This window comes from Bubalus bubalis, chromosome 15 (genome assembly GCF_019923935.1).
Source record: "Bubalus bubalis isolate 160015118507 breed Murrah chromosome 15, NDDB_SH_1, whole genome shotgun sequence".
NCBI lineage: Eukaryota > Metazoa > Chordata > Mammalia > Artiodactyla > Bovidae > Bubalus > Bubalus bubalis.
In genome coordinates, this window is record NC_059171.1 from 699,040 (window position 1) to 720,176 (window position 21,137).

Consider the following 21,137-nt stretch of genomic DNA (forward strand, 5'->3'; position numbering starts at 1 on the left):
TCAGTCGCTTTTCTTGATGCCGCTAGTAAAACATCTGGCTGAGCCATTCATTAACCAAGACATCTGAAGCGAAACTGTGGTCACAGAGTAATTTTTCACATAAATCTCCAGTAAGGTTGAACTCAAGTTTCCAAATCAAGAGTTGCTTCCAAGACTGACTTGAAGTTAGTTTTTTCTTTTTTTTTTTTTAAGAGTTAATAGCATTTTAACAGAGTTTTGCCAAGAGAACACACTGGTCATAGCAAACACCCTCTTCCAACAACATAAGAGAAGACTCTACACATGGATTATCACCAGATGGTCAACACCGAAATCAGATTGATTATATTCTTTGCAGCCAAAGATGGAGAAGCTCTACATGGTCAGCAAAATCAAGACCGGGAGCTGACTGTGACTCAGATCATAAACTCCTTATTGCCAAATTCAAACTTAAATTGAAGAAAGTAGGAAAAAACCACTAGACCATTCAGGTATGACCTAAATCCCTTACAATTATAAAGTGGAAGTGACAAATAGATTTAAGGGACCAGATCTGATAGATAGAGTGCCTGATGAACTATGGATGGATGTTCGTGACATTGTACAGGAGTCAGGGATCAAGACCATCCCCAAGAAAAAGAAATGCAAAAAGGAAAAATTGCTGTCTGAGGAAGGAGGCCTTACAAAGAGCTGTGAAAAGAAGAGAAGTGAAAAGTAAAGGAGAAAAGGAAAGATATAAGCATCTGAATGCAGAGTTCCAAAGAATAGCAAGGAGAGATAAGAAAGCCTTCCTCAGTGATCAATGCAAAGAAACAGAGGAAAACAATAGAATGGGAAAGACTAGGGATCTCTTCAACAGAATTAGAGATACCAAGGGAAGATTTCACACAAAGATGGGCTCGATAAAGGAAAGAAATGGTATGGACCTAACAGAAGCAGAAGATATTAAGAAAAGGTGGCAAGAATACACAGAAGAACTACACAAAAAAGATCTTCATGACCCAGATAATCATGATGGTGTGATCACTCACCTAGAGCCAGACATCCTGGAATGTGAAGTCAAGTGGGCCTCAGGAAGCATCACTATGAACAAAGCTAGTAGAGGTGATGGAATTCCAGTTGAGCTATTTCAAATCCTAAAAGATGATGCTGTGAAAGTGCTGCACTCAATATGCCAGTGAATTTGCAAAACTCAGCAGTGGCCACAGGACTGGAAAAGGTCAGTTTTCATTCCAATCCCAAAGAAAGTCAAGGCCAAAGAATGTTCAAACTACCACACAACTGCACTCATCTCACACGCTAGTAAAGTCATGCTCAAAATTCTCCAAGCTAGGCTTCAGCAACACGTGAACCATGAACTTCCAGATGTTCAAGCTGGATTTAGTAAAGGCAGAGGAACCAGAGATCAAATAGCCAACATCCATTGGATCATTGAAAAAGCAAGAGAGTTCCAGAAAAACATCTATTTCTGCTTTATTGACTATGCAAAAGCCTTTGACTGTGTGGATCACAATAAACTGTGGAAAATTCTGAAAGAGATGGGAATACCAGACCACCTGACCTGACTCCTGAGAAACCTGTATTCAGGTCAACAGTTAGAACTAGACATGGAACAACAGACTGGTTCCAAATTGGGAAAGGAGTATGTTAAGGCTGTATATTGTCACCCTGCTTATTTAACTTATATGCAGAGAAGGCGATGGCACCCCACTCCAGTACTCTTGCCTGGAAAATCCCATGGACAGAGGAGCCTGGTGGGCTGCAGTCCGTGGGGTCGCTAAGAGTCGGACACGACTGAGCGACTTCACTTTCCCTTTTCACTTTCATGCATTGGAGAAGGAAATGGCAACCCACTCCAGTGTTCTTGCCTGAAGAATCCCAGGGACGGGGGAGCCTGGTGGGCTGCTGCCTATGGGGTCGCACAGAGTCGGACACAACTGAAGCGACTTAGCAGCAGCAGCAGCAGAGTACATCATGAGAAACACTGGGCTGGATGAAGCACAAGCTGGAATCAAGACTGCAGGGAGAAATATCAATAACCTCAGATGAGCAGATGACACCACCCTTATGGCAGAAAGTGAAGAGGAACTAAAAAGCCTCTTGATGAAAGTGAAAGTGGAGAGTGAAAAAGTTGGCTTAAAGCTCAACATTCAGAAAACGAAGATCATGGCATCTGGTCCCATCACTTCATGGCAAATAGATAGGGAAATAGTGTCAGACTTTATTTTTCTGGGCTCCAAAATCACTGCAGATGGTGATTGCAGCCATGAAATTAAAAGACACTTACTCCTTGGAAGGAAAGTTATGACCAACCTAGACAGCATATTAAAAGCAGAGACATTACTTTGTCAAAAAAGGTCCTTCTAGTCAAGGCTATGGTTTTTCCTGTGGTCATGTATGGATGTGAGAGTTGGACTGTGAAGAAGGCTGAGCGTCAAAGAATTGATGCTTTTGAACTGCGGTGTTGGAGAAGACTCTTGAGAGTCCCTTGGACTGCAAGGAGATCCAACCAGTCCACCTTAAAGGAAATCAGTCCTGGGTGTTCATTGGAAGGACTGATGTTGAAGCTGAAACTCCAATACTTTGGCCACCTGATGGGAAGAGCTGACTCATTGGAAAATGAGTCAGCTAATGCTGGGAAAGATTGAAGGCGGGAGGAGAAGGGGACGACAGAGTGGATGGCATCACCGACTCGATGGACGTGAGCTTGAGTAAGCTCTGGGAGTTGGTGATGGACAGGGAAGCCTGGCGTGCTGCACTCCATGGGGCTGCAAAGAGTTGGACATGACTGAGCAACTGAACTGAACAGCATTTCACATTTGCTAAGAGCTCAGTGGCTCAGAGAGAGTTTTTCAGTACATTGGCATATTCTGATTCTCATAACATTCTAGTGGGGAGCCATGAAGGTGTTTAATTTTCAGAAAATGAAACTGAAGTTCAGAGAGAGAAGTGGTTACAATGGAAAAGCCAGGACTAGACCCCGGGTATAGTCAGTTTGGTTGCCTCTTCCATCATAGTAGGCTACCAGCACCATGGAAGATATCCTCATATAATGCAACCCGAGTGGTCAGTAGTTACCTGTCATATTAATGTTATAAGTTGTCCATCTACTGGAAGAGGAACAAGGGTTCATTTCAATTGCATTCAGAGTTGACATTAATCAGAGTGAGCTACGTGCTCATTTAGCCCAGTCTTACTGGAGACACACCTTTCAAAGCACCTGAGACAGACGACTCCCCTATCTAAAATAGCACTCCCCATCACCCTCTTCCCTTATTCTGTTTTATTTCTCTTTGCAGAACTTCTTATTTCCTAGAAATACACACGTGTGATGGTTAATTTTATGTGTCAACTTGACTGGTCCATGGGGTGCCCAGATATGGGATCAAATATTATTCGGAGATTGTTAGGGAGGGTGTTTCTGCATGAGATGAACGTTTGAATCCACAGACCAAGTAAAGCGGATTGCCTTCCCAAAGGTTGGTCCTTGTGCGATTGATTAGAGAGCTGAATAGAACGGAAAGGAGCCTCTTCTAACTGCCTTGATTGGAACATCAGGCTCAAAACTTACACGAGCCTTTCTTGGGTCTCGAGCCTGCAAGGTCTCAGATGGGAACCAACACCGCCAGCTCTCCTGGGCCTCCAGCTTGCTGACCGCAGATCTCAGGACTCCTCAGATTCCACAAGCATGCAAACCAATTCCTCATGATAAATCATTCTCTGTGTTTAGACACATTCCGCTGGCCCTGCTGCTCTGGAGAGCCCTAACACGTAGTTATTGACTGACTGGCTGATTGCAGCAGACGCTTTTCACGGCTTCCTTTTTTTTCCAATAAAAGCTCTTCCATTGAGTGACTGCTTTCCTCAGGTGATTTGCATATGTCTCTTCCATTTAAGCCTGATATTAATCCTACAAGACAGGTGTTTCTTTTCACCGCATTGAAAACGAAAGGTTAAGTAACTAGAAAGGTTAAATAACTTGCCTTTCATCACATGCGGAGCAGACGAAAAAGCTGGAATTCAATCTAAGACTGACTCCAAAGCCTGAGAGATTTAGCTGTTGTGCTACTTAACTACTATGACAGAAGAAAAGTATTTGAAACAAAGGAAGAATGAAATAACAGGGAGGAGGGGTGGGGAAAGAGGGACAGAGGGAGGGAGAGAGGAAGGGAAGGAGGAGAGAAAGGAGGGAAGAAAGGATGGGAGGAGGGAGGGGAAGATGGCTCGGCTGTGCCTGCAGAGACAGCTCGAGGTCACGGCCATGCTTGCTTGTCCTGTGTGCAACCCGGGGAGAACCACGCCACGACGGTTTGCAGGCGTGTGAAGCCCCATCCCCGACCCACAGCAGGCGAACATTTCAGCTGTCACTCAGATCTCTGCATCTTTACAGTAACTGACAATCCTGTAAATACCACATTCATCACATCTCTCCTCTGTTCACAAACTGGAAGGGGCTGTCTTCAAATATCTGAAGGGCTGCCATACAGACGGGGGCTAAGAGTGTCCTAAATGCCCACAAGAAGACAGATTCCAACTCATGAAAGAACTTTCCCTTTTTAAAAATTTTATTTGTGGCCGGGTCTTCCTGCTGCTCAGGCCGTTCTCTAGTTGCGGTGAGCGGGGCTCCAGCTGCGGTGCAGGGCTTCTCGTCGCGGGGGGGCTTCTCATTGCCGAGCAAGGGCTGGAGGTGCCCGGTTTCAGGAGCTGCGGCTCGCGGGCTCCGGGGCACAGACCCAGGAGCTGCGGTGCAGGGGCTTAGCTCCTCCAAGGCATGTGGGATCTTCCTGGCTCAGGGATCGAACCCGTACCTCCTGCACTGACAGGCGGATTCTTTACCACTGAGCCGCCAGCGAAGCCCACGAAGGAGCTTTCTGAAACAGGGAGAGCTCTGTCTGTGACGTGGATGCTGGTCAACCCTCAACCGCATGGCTGGAGAGCCTTCCCTGTCCTCTCAATGGGTTGAACTACATGGATCTCAAAGTTACCCTCCAACTCCAAATTTTAAGTTAATTTCTTTCCTTCCCTATCTACCAAATTAAGCCTGAACTGTTCACGGGGCTCTCCACGTGTCAGCTCCGCTCAACCTGTCAATACTGGTTTCTCACCTCATCCCAATACAATGAGTCTTCTTTCCGCAATATTATTCTCGTCTCTGAGACCTCTGACTGACTACTATCCTCTGCACCCTCTGCCATTTCTTCCTATCTAACCTCTCCAAGCTCTCCCTACAAGATACCTAAAACAGGTTTTATTTCCTTCAAAAGTATATATGATCCTTTTAAAATACTTTTAGATAAAATCGGTTCTCAAATTTTATTTGTACGAAAACTGATCTGGTTATTTCCTGACTTTCGAATTTTAATGCTGACCCGAGAGAGGCTATTTTGTCTGATCACCTCTGTTTAAACACAAAACCTATTCAGGAACTGGTGTATTACATTCACATGCATTTTCAGCTCTGTATATAATATCATGTGATTTGGCTTTATGTTTACTTTAGTTGTTCAAGGTGATTTTCTGAGAACATGCAATAAATCATTCACCCCTGTTATTCCAATTCGCCAATAACAAACAGACCCTGACATTTCACAATGTCTCAGGCTGAAACACCTGCTTTATTTGACACATCAGCCCTGCAGGTATAGAAACGAGATATTTAATAGAAAATTCTCAGACAAGAAGGAAGGTATCAGTCAGACAAGCCCAAGCACTGCTACGGGATAAGCCTCTGCCAAAGTCTCTAACAGTGCTCACAGCTGTCAAATATCTGAGCTAACACAAGATGTACTACAAGCTCTTTTATAAATGAGGACATTTGAAAACCTGGTGTATTTAAGGAAGAGCTACAAAGTATATTGCTGTTGTTCAGTTGCTAAGTCGCGTCCGACTCTTCGTCGGTGATGCCACCCAACCATCTCATCCTCTGTCGTCCCTTTTTCCTCCCACCTTCAATCCGTCCCAGCATCAGGGTCTTTTCCAGTGAGTTGGCTCTTCACATCAGGTGCACAAAGTATTGAAGCTTCGGCTTCAGTCCTTCCAGTGAATATTCAGGATGGATTCACTTTAGGATGGACTGCTTGGATCTCCTTGCAGTCCAAGGGACTCTCAAGAGTCTTCCCAGCATGCATATATATATATATATAATATATATTTTACCACTGGACAATTCACAGGTGAAGAACAATAAAATTTGCTGGAAGACAACAGAAAAGGTATCAAAAATCCTTTTAAAATGTCAAGAGTGGTTGAATTAAAAATAAATCTGAAAAAAAAGACTGGTTGGGCATAAGGGAACTTGGGGAAAACAGGAGCACTATTGCTAGGAGAACCTCAGCCCCTTGCCCTCAGGGAAACCTTACAATTTTATGCACAGGTGTAATGTGCTTTGCAGGTATTCAATGATTATTTTCTGAATGACTGATTCTATTTCATGCTTTTTTGAGTTCCTAAAAACATGAATTATAATGCTTCACAGCAAAGCAAAAAAAAAAAAGAAAGAAATCTGCTTTCTGCTTTTTTATGATAAAAACATTCTTTTCATGAAAACAGTCTTCCTTAATCTTCTCCAATGGACTGTGAACCTCTCTCCTTGATTGTAAAACAAGCCAGATCCAAATATTCAACAAATACTTACTGACAATGTCAGACACTCTGATGTATTCTGTATGCTAATATTTTCTCCTTGAAAAGAAGACATTAGAAAAAAATTAATGGACAAGGTGGTTCAAAAGCTGACCTTTGTCCAGTATCTGCTATGTTCCAGGTACATTATAAAGCTGATAGCATTTAACCTTCCCAAGTCTGTATGCTCGTTATAGCTAGCATGATCATTTTTCTAATGAGGACACTGGAGCTGAGAGGGGTTTCTCAGCCAAAGGTTGTCTGAAGTAAAGTGTCAGCCACTCAGTCGACTGCGACCCCATGGACTGTAGCCCCCTAGGTGCCTCTGTCTATGGGATTCTCCAGGCAGGAGTGGGCAGCCATTTCCTCCTCCAGGGGATCTTCCTCACCTGAGGATGGAACTTGGGTCTCCTGCATTGAAGGCGGATTCTTTACTGCTGAGCCACCAGGGAAGTCCAATTATTGAAAACACTGGCTTTATTTAATATGCCAAAGAATCGAAGAACAGACAAGTACCCACAACCAGATCTCCAACAGTTAGAAATGGCTTCAACAATCTTTTTATTTCAGCTTCTTCCTATTTTTGTCTCTTAAACCTTACCTTTTAAAAATACCTATTTATTTATGTAGCTGTATTGGGTTTTAGTTGCGGCCTGTAGGATCTTTTTTTCCACGTGCCACAGAAAATTCTGATTGTCCACTCCGGTTCAGCTGTTGCAGCGCTCGGGCTTAGCTGCTCTGGGGCATGTGGAATCATCCCAGACCAGGGCTCAAACCTGTGTTCTCTGCGTTGTAAGGCAGATTCTTAACCACTGGGCCACTGAGGAAGCCCCTTTGAAATCTCATCGTTGGTGTTTAGTTTCACCAACGTGATTCCGGGAGTGGCCGGTCCGCCATCTGCGCTTTTCAGAATGCTTCGCGTTCTGTTCAGTCCCTTTTCGAATCTCACTTATTCTTGTCTTCATAGTCTCTCACCTTTCTCTTGACCATTTCTATGACTTCAATAACACTGTTGTTTACAGTGTTTCTGTAATCATTTCATTACTGAAAACCGTGCGATTCTGGGTCCACCGCATCTGTCTTCTGACCCATACTCATGGTTTATCGTCAGTGTTTCTAACTTTTGGAATATAAACTCTTTCGGGCACTGCTTTATCTGCGGTAATTGTTAGACCTGGAACTGACATGCGTCTCAAACGCGACTCTGTGTTTCCTTGCACTGTACTCATACCAGCTTTGAGCAAGTTTAAAATTAACTTCTTGAATCCCAGAACATGTGAAGAGTGTAATGCGAATACCTCATCTACATGTGGTACAGACTCACGGCTATAAACTCTCAAGGGAACATCTGCCCCCTCGGGGCACAAGCCAGACAGAGACTTCCAAAACTTCTCCTCGTGCTTGTGAGCAGAGCCTTTCTAGCTCACCCTAGAGTCTCTGGTACACTGGTCAACTGTCTAGGCAACAATTACATGAGGATGATGAGGAAGAGAAGGAGGAGAATGAGGGAGGAGAGAATGAGGACGACAGAGAGGAGGAGGAGCATTGTGGAGTGCATTCGAGGGGCCAGGCATCCTGCTAGACCCTCACCTGCATGGATCCCAACCCATGACCGAGCCCCAAAGTCCAGCTTATGAGTCAACTCAATCCCTTCCCCCTTCTCTTTAAAAGCCAAACTCCAGCCAGCATTAACCTATGAAACATACCCACCCTCCCCTGCCTTAGCTGGTCTTCTGACTCCTGCATCACCAACATTAAACTTCCACCAGTTCCACCTGGTCAAGCTAAACTCAAAGTGCTACGTTTAGCAGACTTAAGGCCCATGATGTTACTGGAAAAACTAGTAAACTTTCAAATTGATATCTTAGCTGCAAGCCAAGAATCATAAACGTATTATAGAAAGTAAGCAATTCCAGTAAGTGAAAATGCACGTTGAGAGTAATCACATGCTCTGGCTACGCTCAACCGTAACTACGTGTGTGCTGGTCCCCAAGAGAAGGTACACAGGCACACCCTGAGTCCAGGCCAGACTCTGCTTCATGGGGGTAGAATCTTGCCTACCATGATCACCATAATCCCACTGTTTATCTCAATGTTCAGCACTGGAGGGTAGCCACCAAATCTCTTCCATACCTTTATTGTTAAATCACTAACACAAAAGAGGGGGTTTTTGATGGTATTAATTTATGGAAACTATATATTCTGACATTAATAGAAAATAACTATTAGCACTATGTTTGAAATACTATTCATATTAACTCATTTAATGTTAATTAGGAGCATTCGTGGTTCAGATAGGGAAAAAGACCAAATGTGAGGTTATGAGAAGTAGGAACCACATATATGAGAGTCATATATATACATATATATGTCATAGCAGAGACATTACTTTGCTGACAAAAGTCCCTATAGTTAAAGCTATGGTTTTCCCAGTACTCATGTGTGGAAGTAAAAGTTGGACCATAAAGAAAGCTAAGCACCAAAGAATTGATGCTTTTGAACGGTGGTGTTGGAGAAGACTCTTGAGAGTCCCTTGGACTGCAAGGAGATCAAACCAGTCCATCCTAAAGGAAATCAATCCTGAATATTCACTGGAAGACTGATGCTGAAGCTGAAACTCCAGTACTTTGATCACCTGATGCGAAGAGCTGACTCATCTGAAAAGACCCTGATGCTAGGAAAGATTGAAGGTGGGAGGAGAAGGAGACGACAGAGGATGAGATGGTTAGACAGCATTACCAACTTGGTGGACATGAATCTGAGTAAACTTGGGGAGATAGTAGAAGACAGAGGAGCCTGGTACAATCCAGCCCATGGGGTCACAAAGAGTTGGACATGACTTAACAACTGAACAACAGATGAGCGTACGTTCTATGTGATTAAGGCTAGGGAGAGGAAGGCCTTTCTAAAATCTCCAGTGGGCTCCATTAACACTCAGCCTCACCACCTCCTGGGAGTCCTGACTCTGGCCTGGGTTCTCACCATCGTGTACAACTTACTTAAGACAGCTTTCTCAAATTACCAGTGCCCTCAGAATCCTCACTGCCCAGGCATATACCTCATGGAAACTAAAAGAGGAAGCCTGCTTTTGTCTATGGGAGAAGGCAATGGCAACCCACTCCAGTACTCTTGCCTGGAAAATCCCATGGGTGGAGGAGCCTGGTAGGCTGCAGTCCATGGGGTCGCGAAGAGTTGGACACGACTGAGCGATTTCACTTTCACTTTTCACTTTCATGCATTGGAGAAGGAAATGGCAACCCACTCCAGTGTTCTTGCCTGGAGAATCCCAGGGACGGGGGAGCCTGGTGGGCTGCCGTCTATGGGGTCGCACAGAGTCGGACACGACTGAAGCAACTTAGCAGCAGCAGCAGCAGTTCAGTTCAGTCGCTCAGTCGTGTCTGACTCTTTGCGACCCTGTGAATCACAGGACACCAGGCCTCCCTGTCCATCACCAACTCCCGGAGTTCACTCAAACTCATGTCCTTCGAGTTGGTGATGCCATCCAGCCATCTCATCCTCTGTCATCCCCTTCTCCTCCTGCCCCCAATCCCTCCCAGCATCAGGGGCTTTTCCAATGAGTCAACTCTTCGCATGAGGTGGACAAAGTATTGGAGTTTCAGCTTCAGCATCCGTCCTTCCAATGAATACCCAGGACTGATCTCCTTTACAACAGACTGGTTGGATCTCCTTGCAGTCCAAGGGACTCTCAAGAGTCTTCTCCAACACCACAGATCAAAAGCATCAATTCTTCGGCGCTCAGCTTTCTTCACAGTCCAATTCTCACATCCATACATGACCACTGGAAAAACCATAGCCTTGACTAGACAGACCTTTGCTGGCAAAGTAATGTCTTTGCTTTTGAATATGCTATCTAGGTTGGTCATAACTTTCCTTCTAAGGAGTAAGTGACTTTTAATTTCATGGCTGCAATCACCATCTGCAGTGATTTTGGAGCCCCCCAAAATAAAGTCTGACACTGTTTCCCCATCTACTTGCCATGAAGTGATGGGACCAGATGCCATGATCTTCGTTTTCTGAATGTTGAGTTTTAAGCCAACTTTTTCATTCTCCTTTTCACTTTCATCAAGTATCTGCTGCTGCTGCTGCTAAGTCACTTCAATCGTGTCCGACTCTGTGCGACCCCATAGACTGGCAGCCCACCAGGCTCCCCTGTCCCTGGGATTCTCCAGGCAAGAACACTGGAGTGGGTTGCCATTTCCTTCTCCAATGCATGAAAGTGAAAAGTGAAGGTGAAGTCAGTCAGTGGTTTTCTACCCTTACAACCCCATGGACTGCAGCCTACCAGGCTCCTCTGCCTATGGGATTTTCCAGGCAAGAGTACTGGAGTGGGTTGCCATTGCCTTCTCCACATCAAATATCTAGCTAGAGCTAAATTCTGGGATCAAACTCTAATCCATAGATGGAAAACAGATTTCACTTTGATTGCCATTCTTTAAATACTGCCTGACAAAGAATGCTAAGCCACAACTCGGCTAAGAACTTACACATAACATCCCCAAAAAAATTCTTAGAATTTTTTTTCCAAAAAATGCAAGGAAGATAATTTAGAAATTAATGAGTTTGCTTATTTAAAGGGGCTGAGTAAAGCTGGGTGAAAGAAACAGGGGGAGTCATACTTCTTTAGAGTGTTATGCTTTTGCATATTTTTAAACTTTTGGAAGTACGTTAATGTTTTATGTACTCACAGATTAACCTAACTGTATTAAAAATGAATAGAAAACCACAGTGAAGAGGGACAGAAAGAACTAAGACAAGACCCTTTTGAACACAGGCCTTTTATTATATACCCCACACTAAAGGCAAATATTCAATTCTAGTTAATAGAATCTTTTGCTGTGTGTATAGATTAGCAATTCTGAAACTGTTTTTATGATTGAGCATATAAGTAGATGCATTTAAGATTTTAGGAGTCATGTTATCCAACACTCTTGAAAGAGGAGTTATAAATAAGGAAAGGGAAAGGCTAGAATGAACCCTGTGTTGTGGATATAAGATAGATACCAGATACAATAAGAGATGATAGATAGACAATGGTGTGTGTGTATGTGTGTGTGTGTGCACGCGTGTATGTGCATGTGTGTGTGCGTGCGTGTGTGTGTGCACATGTGTGTGTGCATGTGTGTGTGTGTGCGTGTGTGTGTGTGTGTGTACTCTCAGTAAACAGGGCCTAGAAGCAATGACAACCCAGAGGCAATGACAACCCAAGCACATCTAGTACCCACACTTTGGTATCTATATACCATTCTCCATAACAGGAAACCAGAACTCCTTAAAGAAGCTGATTTCAGGGCAGGGCAGAAAATCTATAAGAGGAGCCTGGAATGCAAAGTTTGTGCCAGGAAGTAGGAAAAGCTTAGAGAATAAGGGGTGATATTAAAAGGGCAGGGAAGGGACTTCCCGGGAGGTGCAGTGGTTAATACTCCAGGCTTCTAGCATGGGGTACGGGTTCAGTCCCTGCTCAGGGAATGAAGACCCCACATCCTGTGCAGTGTGGCTGAAAGAGAAAAAGGGCATAGGAAATTGAAACAGCTCCCACCAAGCAGTTCTGGAATAATCTGAGCATCAAAACACATGGTAGTGATGGATTACAATTCATCACATGCAATAAACATTCATTAAAATCACATAAATAAACAAATATGGAAAAAGGGAAATATCGCCCCTATGGTAGAACACCACCTAATAAACGCAGACTAAACAATGAGGCCACAAAAACCATCATTTCAGAAACGTTACAGCAGTCACCGACTCAGGCAAGAACTGTCAACGGATGTTAAAACAAGTGGGTAAAACGGTAATAAGAAAAAACACGGTTTACCCAGTGCCAGAAGAGCTTGTGATCACTGACAAGCCCAGAGCGCCCCCAAAGAAATTAACGTAAAAGGGTTCCAGTTGGGTGGCAACCAAGAGCACCTCTCTGGAGGTGCACGCCCCTAAACCATGCTGCAAAGAAGCCCCACAAATGAGCAAGTGACACACCAAACAAGAAAAAAAGCACCATGAATGGAAACCAGTAAAGAAAGGAAAAGTGACATTTATCCCTAAAATACTCTGCTGCTGCTGCTGCTAAGTCGTTTCAGTCGTGTCTGACTCTGTGCGACCCCATAGACGGCAGCCCACCAGGCTCCCCTGTCCCTGGGATTCTCCAGGCAAGAACACTGTAGTGGGTTGCCATTTCCTTCTCCAATGCATGAAAGTGAAAAGTGAAAGTGAAGTCGCTCAGTCGTGTCCGACTCTTCGCGACCCCATGGACTGCAGCCCACCAGGCTCCTCTGTCCATGGGATTTTCCAGGCAAAGTACTGTAGTGGGGTGCAATTGCCTTCTTCTAAAATACTCTAGATATAATTATTTGGTTCAGAATGTAAAATAAACATGTTTAGGACATCAGAATAATTTTTAAAAAAACATTAAAATGGAACAAATCACCATATAAATTTCTAGCAAGATTTTTAAAGAATCAAATATAATTTCTAGAAAAAAAATTTACTCATTAAAAAGGACAAGCTAAAAAGCAGATTTTAAAGAGATAAGAAGAGAATTAGTATTCTATTAGAAAGATAAAGGAAATTACCCAAAATGACATTGACAAAATGAGAAAGGTAGAATATATGAAAGTTAAGAGACATAGATTATCAAAAGAGACTATCTATGATAAGTATAATTTGAATACAGAGAGACAAAGAGAGAAAAGAGAAAGAAATAGATACTTAAGAAAAAGAATATTGGAAGAACTAAATGTTGAAAAATTTCCAGAATTAGTGAAAGTTTTAAATCCAGATTATGGAAGCACAAATAAATCTACAACTAGACTTACTGTAATAAAACAACCAAACACCAAAGACAAAGAACAGAAAGTCTGAAAAGCATCTGTAGAGAAAAGAGATTACCTGAACATTTAGACTATCAATAGACTTGTCATGAACAAGAGCCACAAGACAGTGAGATATCTTTTAAATGATCAGAAACCACTCTCAAACTGGCACCCAGCTAGGCCTGCAAAATTGGGTGCAGGCTGAAGACATTTTTGTGTGAATAAAATTAAGTTTGCCACCACAGATCTTCTCTAAAGGAAAATGAACACGCAGAGAAAACCTGAGATACAAGACGGAGTAACAAGCCAAGAAATTCATAAACGTGGGTGCCGGACAAATAAAGACCATTAAAATTATGATTGTTATAAATGCAATACCTTTATAAGGCAAAAAATGTCAAAATTAACATATTTGTTATAATTATGTAAATTATAGAAGGTAGATAATTAAAGTACTATAAAAACTTGGACTGGTTAGGGAATGGTAAATATATTTCTTAGTTATAGATTTTGGCTGTATGAATGCTAAAAATTTAATTATAATCATACAAAAATATAAAAGGATTAAATATCAGCTAGTTCAGTAAAGGGGAAATGTATTTTTCTTTAAGTTGATTAATTCTAATTAAGTAAGGCATACAAGGGAAAATGTAGCAAAATGTATAAAATGTTTAAAATAAATGGCAAATGCAAAATGTAAGTGGACTATGGATACTAACTAAAATACAAAGATTGTAAGAGATGATTTTTAAAATCCAATTAAATACTCTTTAAAATATTTACTCACCTTGAACCTTAGGATGCAAATAGGGTGAGAGTTAAAGTATACAGAATTACTAAATCATGTCACTACTAAACAAAATAAGTTGGTATCACTATAAGAAAATATTGAATTACTAAGGATAAAGAAAACTGTTTTTAAAAAAAGAATGATTCACTAGGAAAATATAACAAGTTGTCATGAAACTAGCCTCTAATATAAAGCAAAATTGCCAGAATTTACAAAGAGAAATGGACAAATCTCTCTGACGCAGAGATTAAAATTTTTCTCAAGAACACACAGATGTATTCTGAAGAATATAGGGAAAGTTTAAAAAAAAAAACCTCAAGAATACATTGAGAATGTATTCTCAAGAATACAGGGAATGGTTAAAAAGAAAAAACAGAGAGAGAGAAAAGAAAAGAAAAAAAGCACATTTAAACAATTAAAAAAAAGTCTGAACAAACTTTTTAAAAATATTCCTACCACAATGCAATTGTTAGATACCAATAGCAAATACATTACTTTTCAAAATAACTCCATATGTTTAGAAATTAAATATTTATAAACAACCTCTGAATCAAAATAGAAAGTCTAGTAGAAATCAAAAATTATGTAGCCTGAGCTACATAAAAATAATTCTACATATCAAAGTCTATGTGATACAGCTGAAGCAGTACTTGGATATCTGTAGTTTTAAAATCCACACAATGAAAAGGAGAAATATCAAAAATTAATGAGATAAGCATTCAATTCAGGACGTGGTAAAAGAAAAATATAATAAGGAAAAGAAGCAAATATTAGCTATAAAAACATAAAATAAAAAGACACCATAGACAAGATGAACAAGAGGAAGACATGCACACATAACTGAATAATTTCAGACCTAGGTGTGTATTCAAGAGAAATTCTACCACGTGTGAAAAAGGCGACATAAACAAGAATTTTTACATCAATTTTGTAATAGCAAAATATTGGGAACATCAAGAGTATAAGAGTTAAATATATTGGGTTATACTTATACAATGGAGTTCTATATAACAAAAATGAATAAATTGCCTCTATATAAGTCAACATGGATAACTCAAAAAAAATCTAATATTCTGTGGAGAAAAAAATTAAGCTGCAAACATATTTTGATTGCATGTATACAAAATTTAAAATATAAATGCATAATTAAAATATGGTTTCAGGATTCATATATTTATGTAATGAAATGATAAAGACACATACTGAAATAATAAACACTGAATTCAAACACTGGTAGCCTGTTAGAACGGAGGAAAAGGAATATACGGGGATAAAGAAGGAGCTCCGACTCTGCTGTTTATACCTGCTTTCTTGACAAAGTTGTTTATCTCTTATTTTTATACTTTTTATATATCTGACATGAATAAAGTGAAAGGGCTAGTCTCTCAGTCACGTTCGACTCTCTGTGACCCCGTGGACTGTAGCCCGCCAGGCTCCTCTGTCCATGGGATTCTCCAGGCAAGAGTACTGGAGTGGGGTGCCATTCCCTTCTCCAGGGATCTTCCCAGCCCAGGGATCGAACCTGGGTCTCCTGCACTGCAGGCAGATTCTTTACCATCTGAGTCACCAGGGAAGCCCCATATGTCTTGATATGTTCAAAAATTTACAAACACACTGCAAAAAAATACATACTTCTAGAATGAAGTTGCAGGGTTAACGGATGGGCAAATTGTATGCTTTTGACGGAGTTCACCAAACAGACACAATGTTTTCAATAACTTATGCTTAAAATATACATAAATCTAAAAATTATTAGGAGAAAAATAGGAAAACATTGAAACAATTTCAAATGTTGGAAAGAACGTATGTTTTAAGAATAAATCATTGAAAAAACTGTGTCTGTTTGGTAGACTCTATCCAAGATGTAAAATTTGCCTACCCTTTAACCCTGTAACTAATTTTCGGAGTATGTATTTTTTGCAGTGTGTGGAAATGTTTAAAAATTAAAGAGTGAGCTGTCAGATGAAGAAGGAGGAAGGCAGGAGGTCACGAGACTGAGGCGTCCTGAAGGTCCTGTTAGGGTCTGGCCTGCACCTGAGGTCACTAAAGCTGGGAAGGGGTTCATGGTATGTGGGCAGGGGAGGCGGGGGCAGAGGGGGGCACGGCAGGGTTGGGGCTGAAATACGGAGTTGGGTTTGTTTTGCAAGGATTGCTCTAACCTCTGGGCAGAGAGCAAATTGAGATTTTGCTAAATACTATGCTCCAGGAAAGAAAGGGGAGCTTAGCGGCGTACTGGTAATAGACATGGAAAGAAATGAACAGATTCTGTTGGTATTTCAATAGAAAATGCCTTCACTAGGAGTTAGTGGTGTATTAAATACGGGAAAGCAAGGGAGAGGGGAGTGCTGACCGTTGCTCCGTGCGGGGAGGGGAGGAGAGAGGCTGAGGGACGGTTCACAGCAGATCCGCCTCCTCCCTAACCCTAACCCTCCTCCGAGGCAGCAGGGCCAAGAACGCACAGCACCCGCGCTCTGAGGACAGCCCACCATCCCCAGCAAGCAAACAGAAGTGAGATCTGACCTTCCTCGGGTGCAGATGGTTTGTTCTCGCTTCCTTTGTCCACAACTTTGACTCTGGGTTTTGGCTCCTTTCTTTTTTCTAAATCTTTAACTGGAAGAAAAGTAAAAATACAGCAACATGTTAGGTTAAAATCTAAAAGAAAATATTCAGTGAGCTTTTACTAAACTCCTTACAAGTATTAAGAGCTTTAAGTAGAAATTAGCTACATGGTAGAATCTCATTCTAGAAGATTGGAGCTGCTATTCTTTTCAATCTTGTCATGGGAAAGCATAGAAGTCACTTACAGATCTACTTCGGTCAAGTATTCACTATGGGCAGATGTGTCAAGTTTAATCGTGTATAACATAAAATCTCAAGATTAGCCCCATTTCAGACATGATGGAATGAAGGACCAGCAGGCTAAGGAGCTAAAACATATCTATAAAATCAGAAAGTGTTGGCATAGGGTTTAAGTTATGTCTTCAGATTTCTGGGAGGCCTGTGAGTGGCCCCTATTCTAGAAAGGTCTTAGCCACATATATCCTCATTTGAAGTTGGTCTATCTGCAATAAAAGATGGAGAACTCAGTGAAGATTTTCTTTCAAACTTAAAATTTCCTACTAATAAAAAGTAGTGCTTGTTCATTACTTCCAAAAGTTCAGGGCCCAGATGACCCTTGGGCCTTGGATACGTTCGATCCAATCTGCTCCACCAGCTTTCCTTTTCTCTCCATAGCAGTTTTCCCGCCATGGTTTGGTGCCTTAAGTTATTTGTTGGTTAGTATTAGTTGCTTGGCCATATCTGACTTTTTACAACCCTATGGACTACAGTCCAGGCTTCTCTGTCCATGGAATTCTCCAGACAAGAATACTGGAGTGGGTAGTCATTCCCTTCTCCAGGGATCTTCCCAACCCAGGGATCGAACCCAGCTCTCCCACGTTGCAGGTGGATTCTTTATTGTCTGAGCCACCAGGGAAGCCCCTGAGTCACCACTAAATGGCAATAGTATGTGCACAAATAAAACACCCTGTGAAACGAGGAAGTGACCTCATGGCAAGATATTCCATTTAATTACTACACTCACTTCATGGGAATCAGCAAGCTTGTTGGAAGGTGAGCTCTGCGGGGTAAGCAGTGGTTTCCTCTGAACCATCCTTCCTGCCTTCTCCAGGGTTACCCCTTGAATCCTGCCTTTATCATCTCTTCCTCCTCTTCTTTCTATCGGCTTCCCACTGCTGAAAAGACTTGAGACTTACCACCTGCCAAGGTCAGGTTTCTCTAGTTTTATGATTCCTTCCCTTAGAAGCCTTTCTTGGCTTTCTGGTACTTGAGATTAAATTCCGTGATTGAAAACCATAATAAATACAAGTTGCCTTAATCCTTCTATTTCCACTGATGTTCTAATTTTCTAAATCCATTTTTTAGACCTCATCTTCTGATTTCTTTATAAGGGTTAACCACTTTGGAACACCCCTTCCTTTAAATTCTTTTCTTTCTCAATTTTTACAAAAGCCTTGTCCTGGGTTTTTTCATGTTCCTCTCAGCCCCCGTTTACATTCTCATTCTTTGGAACATTTTTCTGCTTCCATTCCTGAAACAGAATCATAAACAACATTTGCCTCATATCTCTGCATACCCCACCTACAATTTTATCTCCGCTCTCCTTGGATGACTTCCAAATCCACATCTTCAACCCCACCCACACACAGGCCATGACCTCAGACGGCTTACATTCCCTAAAAGAAAAGTCTGCAACTCTGATAGGAGGAGAGTTGTGCTAAAGTAGAAATAGGCCTGGGAAAGAATAATTGTAAAAGTGGAGACTGGGAAATTTCACCAGGAAGGTGACATTTGGGCCAAACTTTGAAATATGAGCAAGATTTTGCAGGCAGAGATTAGCAAAATTAGTTCCAAAGAGAAAAATAGTGGCCAAAAAAATGTTTGCCAAAATAGGCCAAAATCCATTCTACAGATGAACAAGGGGAAAAAAGAAGCAGTAAGTCACTTTGAATTGGGTTATTAGGTCACACACAAGATGTAACACATGGGTCACAGCAAGCTGCTCACGGAGAAGGCAAAATCAATTAGAAAACAGAATGTCAAGAGCAAAGCAGGGTCAATCGTGACAACCACCACCACCAAGCCCCTACTGTGTGCTAACAGGAGTAAGGCACATAGTAATAGGCACAAATCATCTCCCATTTGCAGAAGTCGTTAAACTGCTTAACTACTTAAAGGCCCAAATGCACGCACCTGATTGGGAATCCTGAGAGTGCAGACGTGCCTCTTTGTCTTCAAAATCCAAAGACTGTTACTTATTTTCCCTGGGTATCAGAAGACTGACTTATGAAGAACTTGAATCCCTACACTAATTTCAAGCCTACATCCACAGGGCTTTTTAGGACTCTCACCTTCCTGGACCCAAGCATGAAAGGATTCCAGGGAGGAGGCCAGCGTTTGGCTCCCCCTCACAGGGAGCCAACACGTAACTGAAATGCAAAGTGGAAAAGGAAGCCTTCCAAACAAAGTTATTTTAATTTCATCCTATAAAATGTTATTTGGGAAGAACTAAGCTCTCTATATTGCCAATAAAAATAACAGAGCTGAAAAATATATATATGCCTGTATGCATGCTAAGTCACTTCAGTTGTGTCCAACTCTTTGCGACCCCATGGACTGCAGCCTGTCAGGCTCCTCTGTCCATGGGATTTTCCAGGTAAGAATACTGGAGTGGGTGGCCATTTCCTTCTCCAGGAGATCTTCCCGACCTAGAGATCAAACCTGCAACTCTTATGTCTCCTGCATTGGTAGGTGGGTTCTTTACCACCGGCACCACCTGGGAAGCACACTCCCACCCAAATATATATATATATACATGCTTCATATAATTTATCTAACTAAGCAATTAGATGCTTTCACTAAGATTATTTCAGCAGAGCTAAGCAAGCTGAAAGCAAATGCATTTCCTTTTAAACGTTCGAGGAAGCAGCTAACAAAGCTTTTTAAGGCTACTTATGCTTCTTAGGCTGCTAGTCAGTGGAATATTTGCCGCAATCAATCGCACTAAACCTTAAGACTAAAGTGAAATGAATCATTTCTCTTTGTCCTTTTTCCTGCTTCTCACAAACGTTAAGAAAAGTTATTTCCCTTACTCACGTTGGAATGTCAGAGGCCAGAGACTGAAGCACAGTGCCAATAAAATGAGACAGAGGCTGATTTATAGTGAAAATAACATGAAACTCTTTCCCAGAGCTTTCAGACATGTGAACCTCAAAAGAATGTAACATTTTAAAACATCTGTATGTCCTGCTGACAGGTGGATTGGCCAAATGTCTTTGTTCAGAAGTTTCAAGACGTAGCAGGTTAATAGAGTTTTTTTTTTTTAAGAAAAAAATCACAAAATACAACTTACAAAATGTTACTTAGAAGAGAATGAAGAAAAGGAAGGGAGGATAGAAAAATCCACGGCTGAACACAGAGTCCTAGAACCCACGGTCTCTCCGGTTTGTGGATTAACCCTTTAAAAAGCTACTGTTATTTGAACATTGCTCATTATTAGAGAAACACAAATCAAAACTACAATGAGGTATCACCTCACACTGGTCAGAATGGCCCTCATCAAAAAGTCTACAAACAATAAACGCTGGAGAGGAAGTGGAGAAAAAGGGACCATCTTGCATGGTTGGTAGGAATGTAAATTGATACAGCCACCATGGAGAACAGTATGGAGATTTTCTTTAAAAAAAAACTAGGAATAAAGCTATTATATGACCTGGCAACCCCACTACTGGGCATATAGCCTAAGGAAACCATAGTTCAAAAAGGCACGTGCAGTACTCGCTTCAGCAGCACATATACTAAAACTGGATACAGAGAAGATTAGCGTGGCCCCTGCACAAGGATGACACGCAAATTCCTGAAGTGTTCCATAGTTTTCCATTTCACACCAGTCAGAATGGCTGTGATCCAAAAGTCTACAAGCAATAAATGCTGGAGAGGGTGTGGAGAAAAGGGAACCCTCTTACACTGTTGGTGGGAATGCAAACTAGTACAGCCACTATGGAGAACAGTGTGGAGATTCCTTAAAAAACTGGAAATAGAACTGCCTTATGATCCAGCAATCCCACTGCTGGGCATACACACTGAGGAAACCAGAAGGGAAAGAGACACGTGTACCCTAATGTTCATCGCAGCACTGTTTATAATAGCCAGGACATGGAAGCAACCTAGATGTCCAACAGCAGATGAATGGATAAGAAAGCTGTGGTACATATACACAATGGAGTATTACACAGCCATTAAAGAATACATTTGAATCAGTTCTAATGAGGTGGATGAAACTGGAGCCTATTATACAGAGTGAAGTAAGCCAGAAAGAAAAACACCAATACAGTATACTAATGCATATATATGGA

At 41.7% G+C, this 21,137-nt stretch overlaps 1 protein-coding gene and 1 non-coding gene across 8 annotated transcripts in view; one reads left to right on the forward strand and one right to left on the reverse strand.

Moving 5' to 3' along the window:
- The window catches only part of COL14A1 (collagen type XIV alpha 1 chain), a 229,315-nt gene that overhangs the window by 179,107 nt on the left and 29,071 nt on the right, over nucleotides 1-21,137 (reverse strand). For all 7 annotated transcript variants that reach the window (XM_006074691.4, XM_044928491.2, XM_044928490.2 and 4 more), the window contains exon 5: nucleotides 16,744-16,833. In XM_006074691.4, the coding sequence (XP_006074753.3) occupies nucleotides 16,744-16,833 (90 nt within the window). The remainder of the gene's footprint in view (nucleotides 1-16,743; nucleotides 16,834-21,137) is intronic.
- LOC112579259 lies at nucleotides 20,556-20,658 on the forward strand. The gene has a single exon (XR_003103758.1). It is a non-coding gene; the product is annotated as a U6 spliceosomal RNA (small nuclear RNA).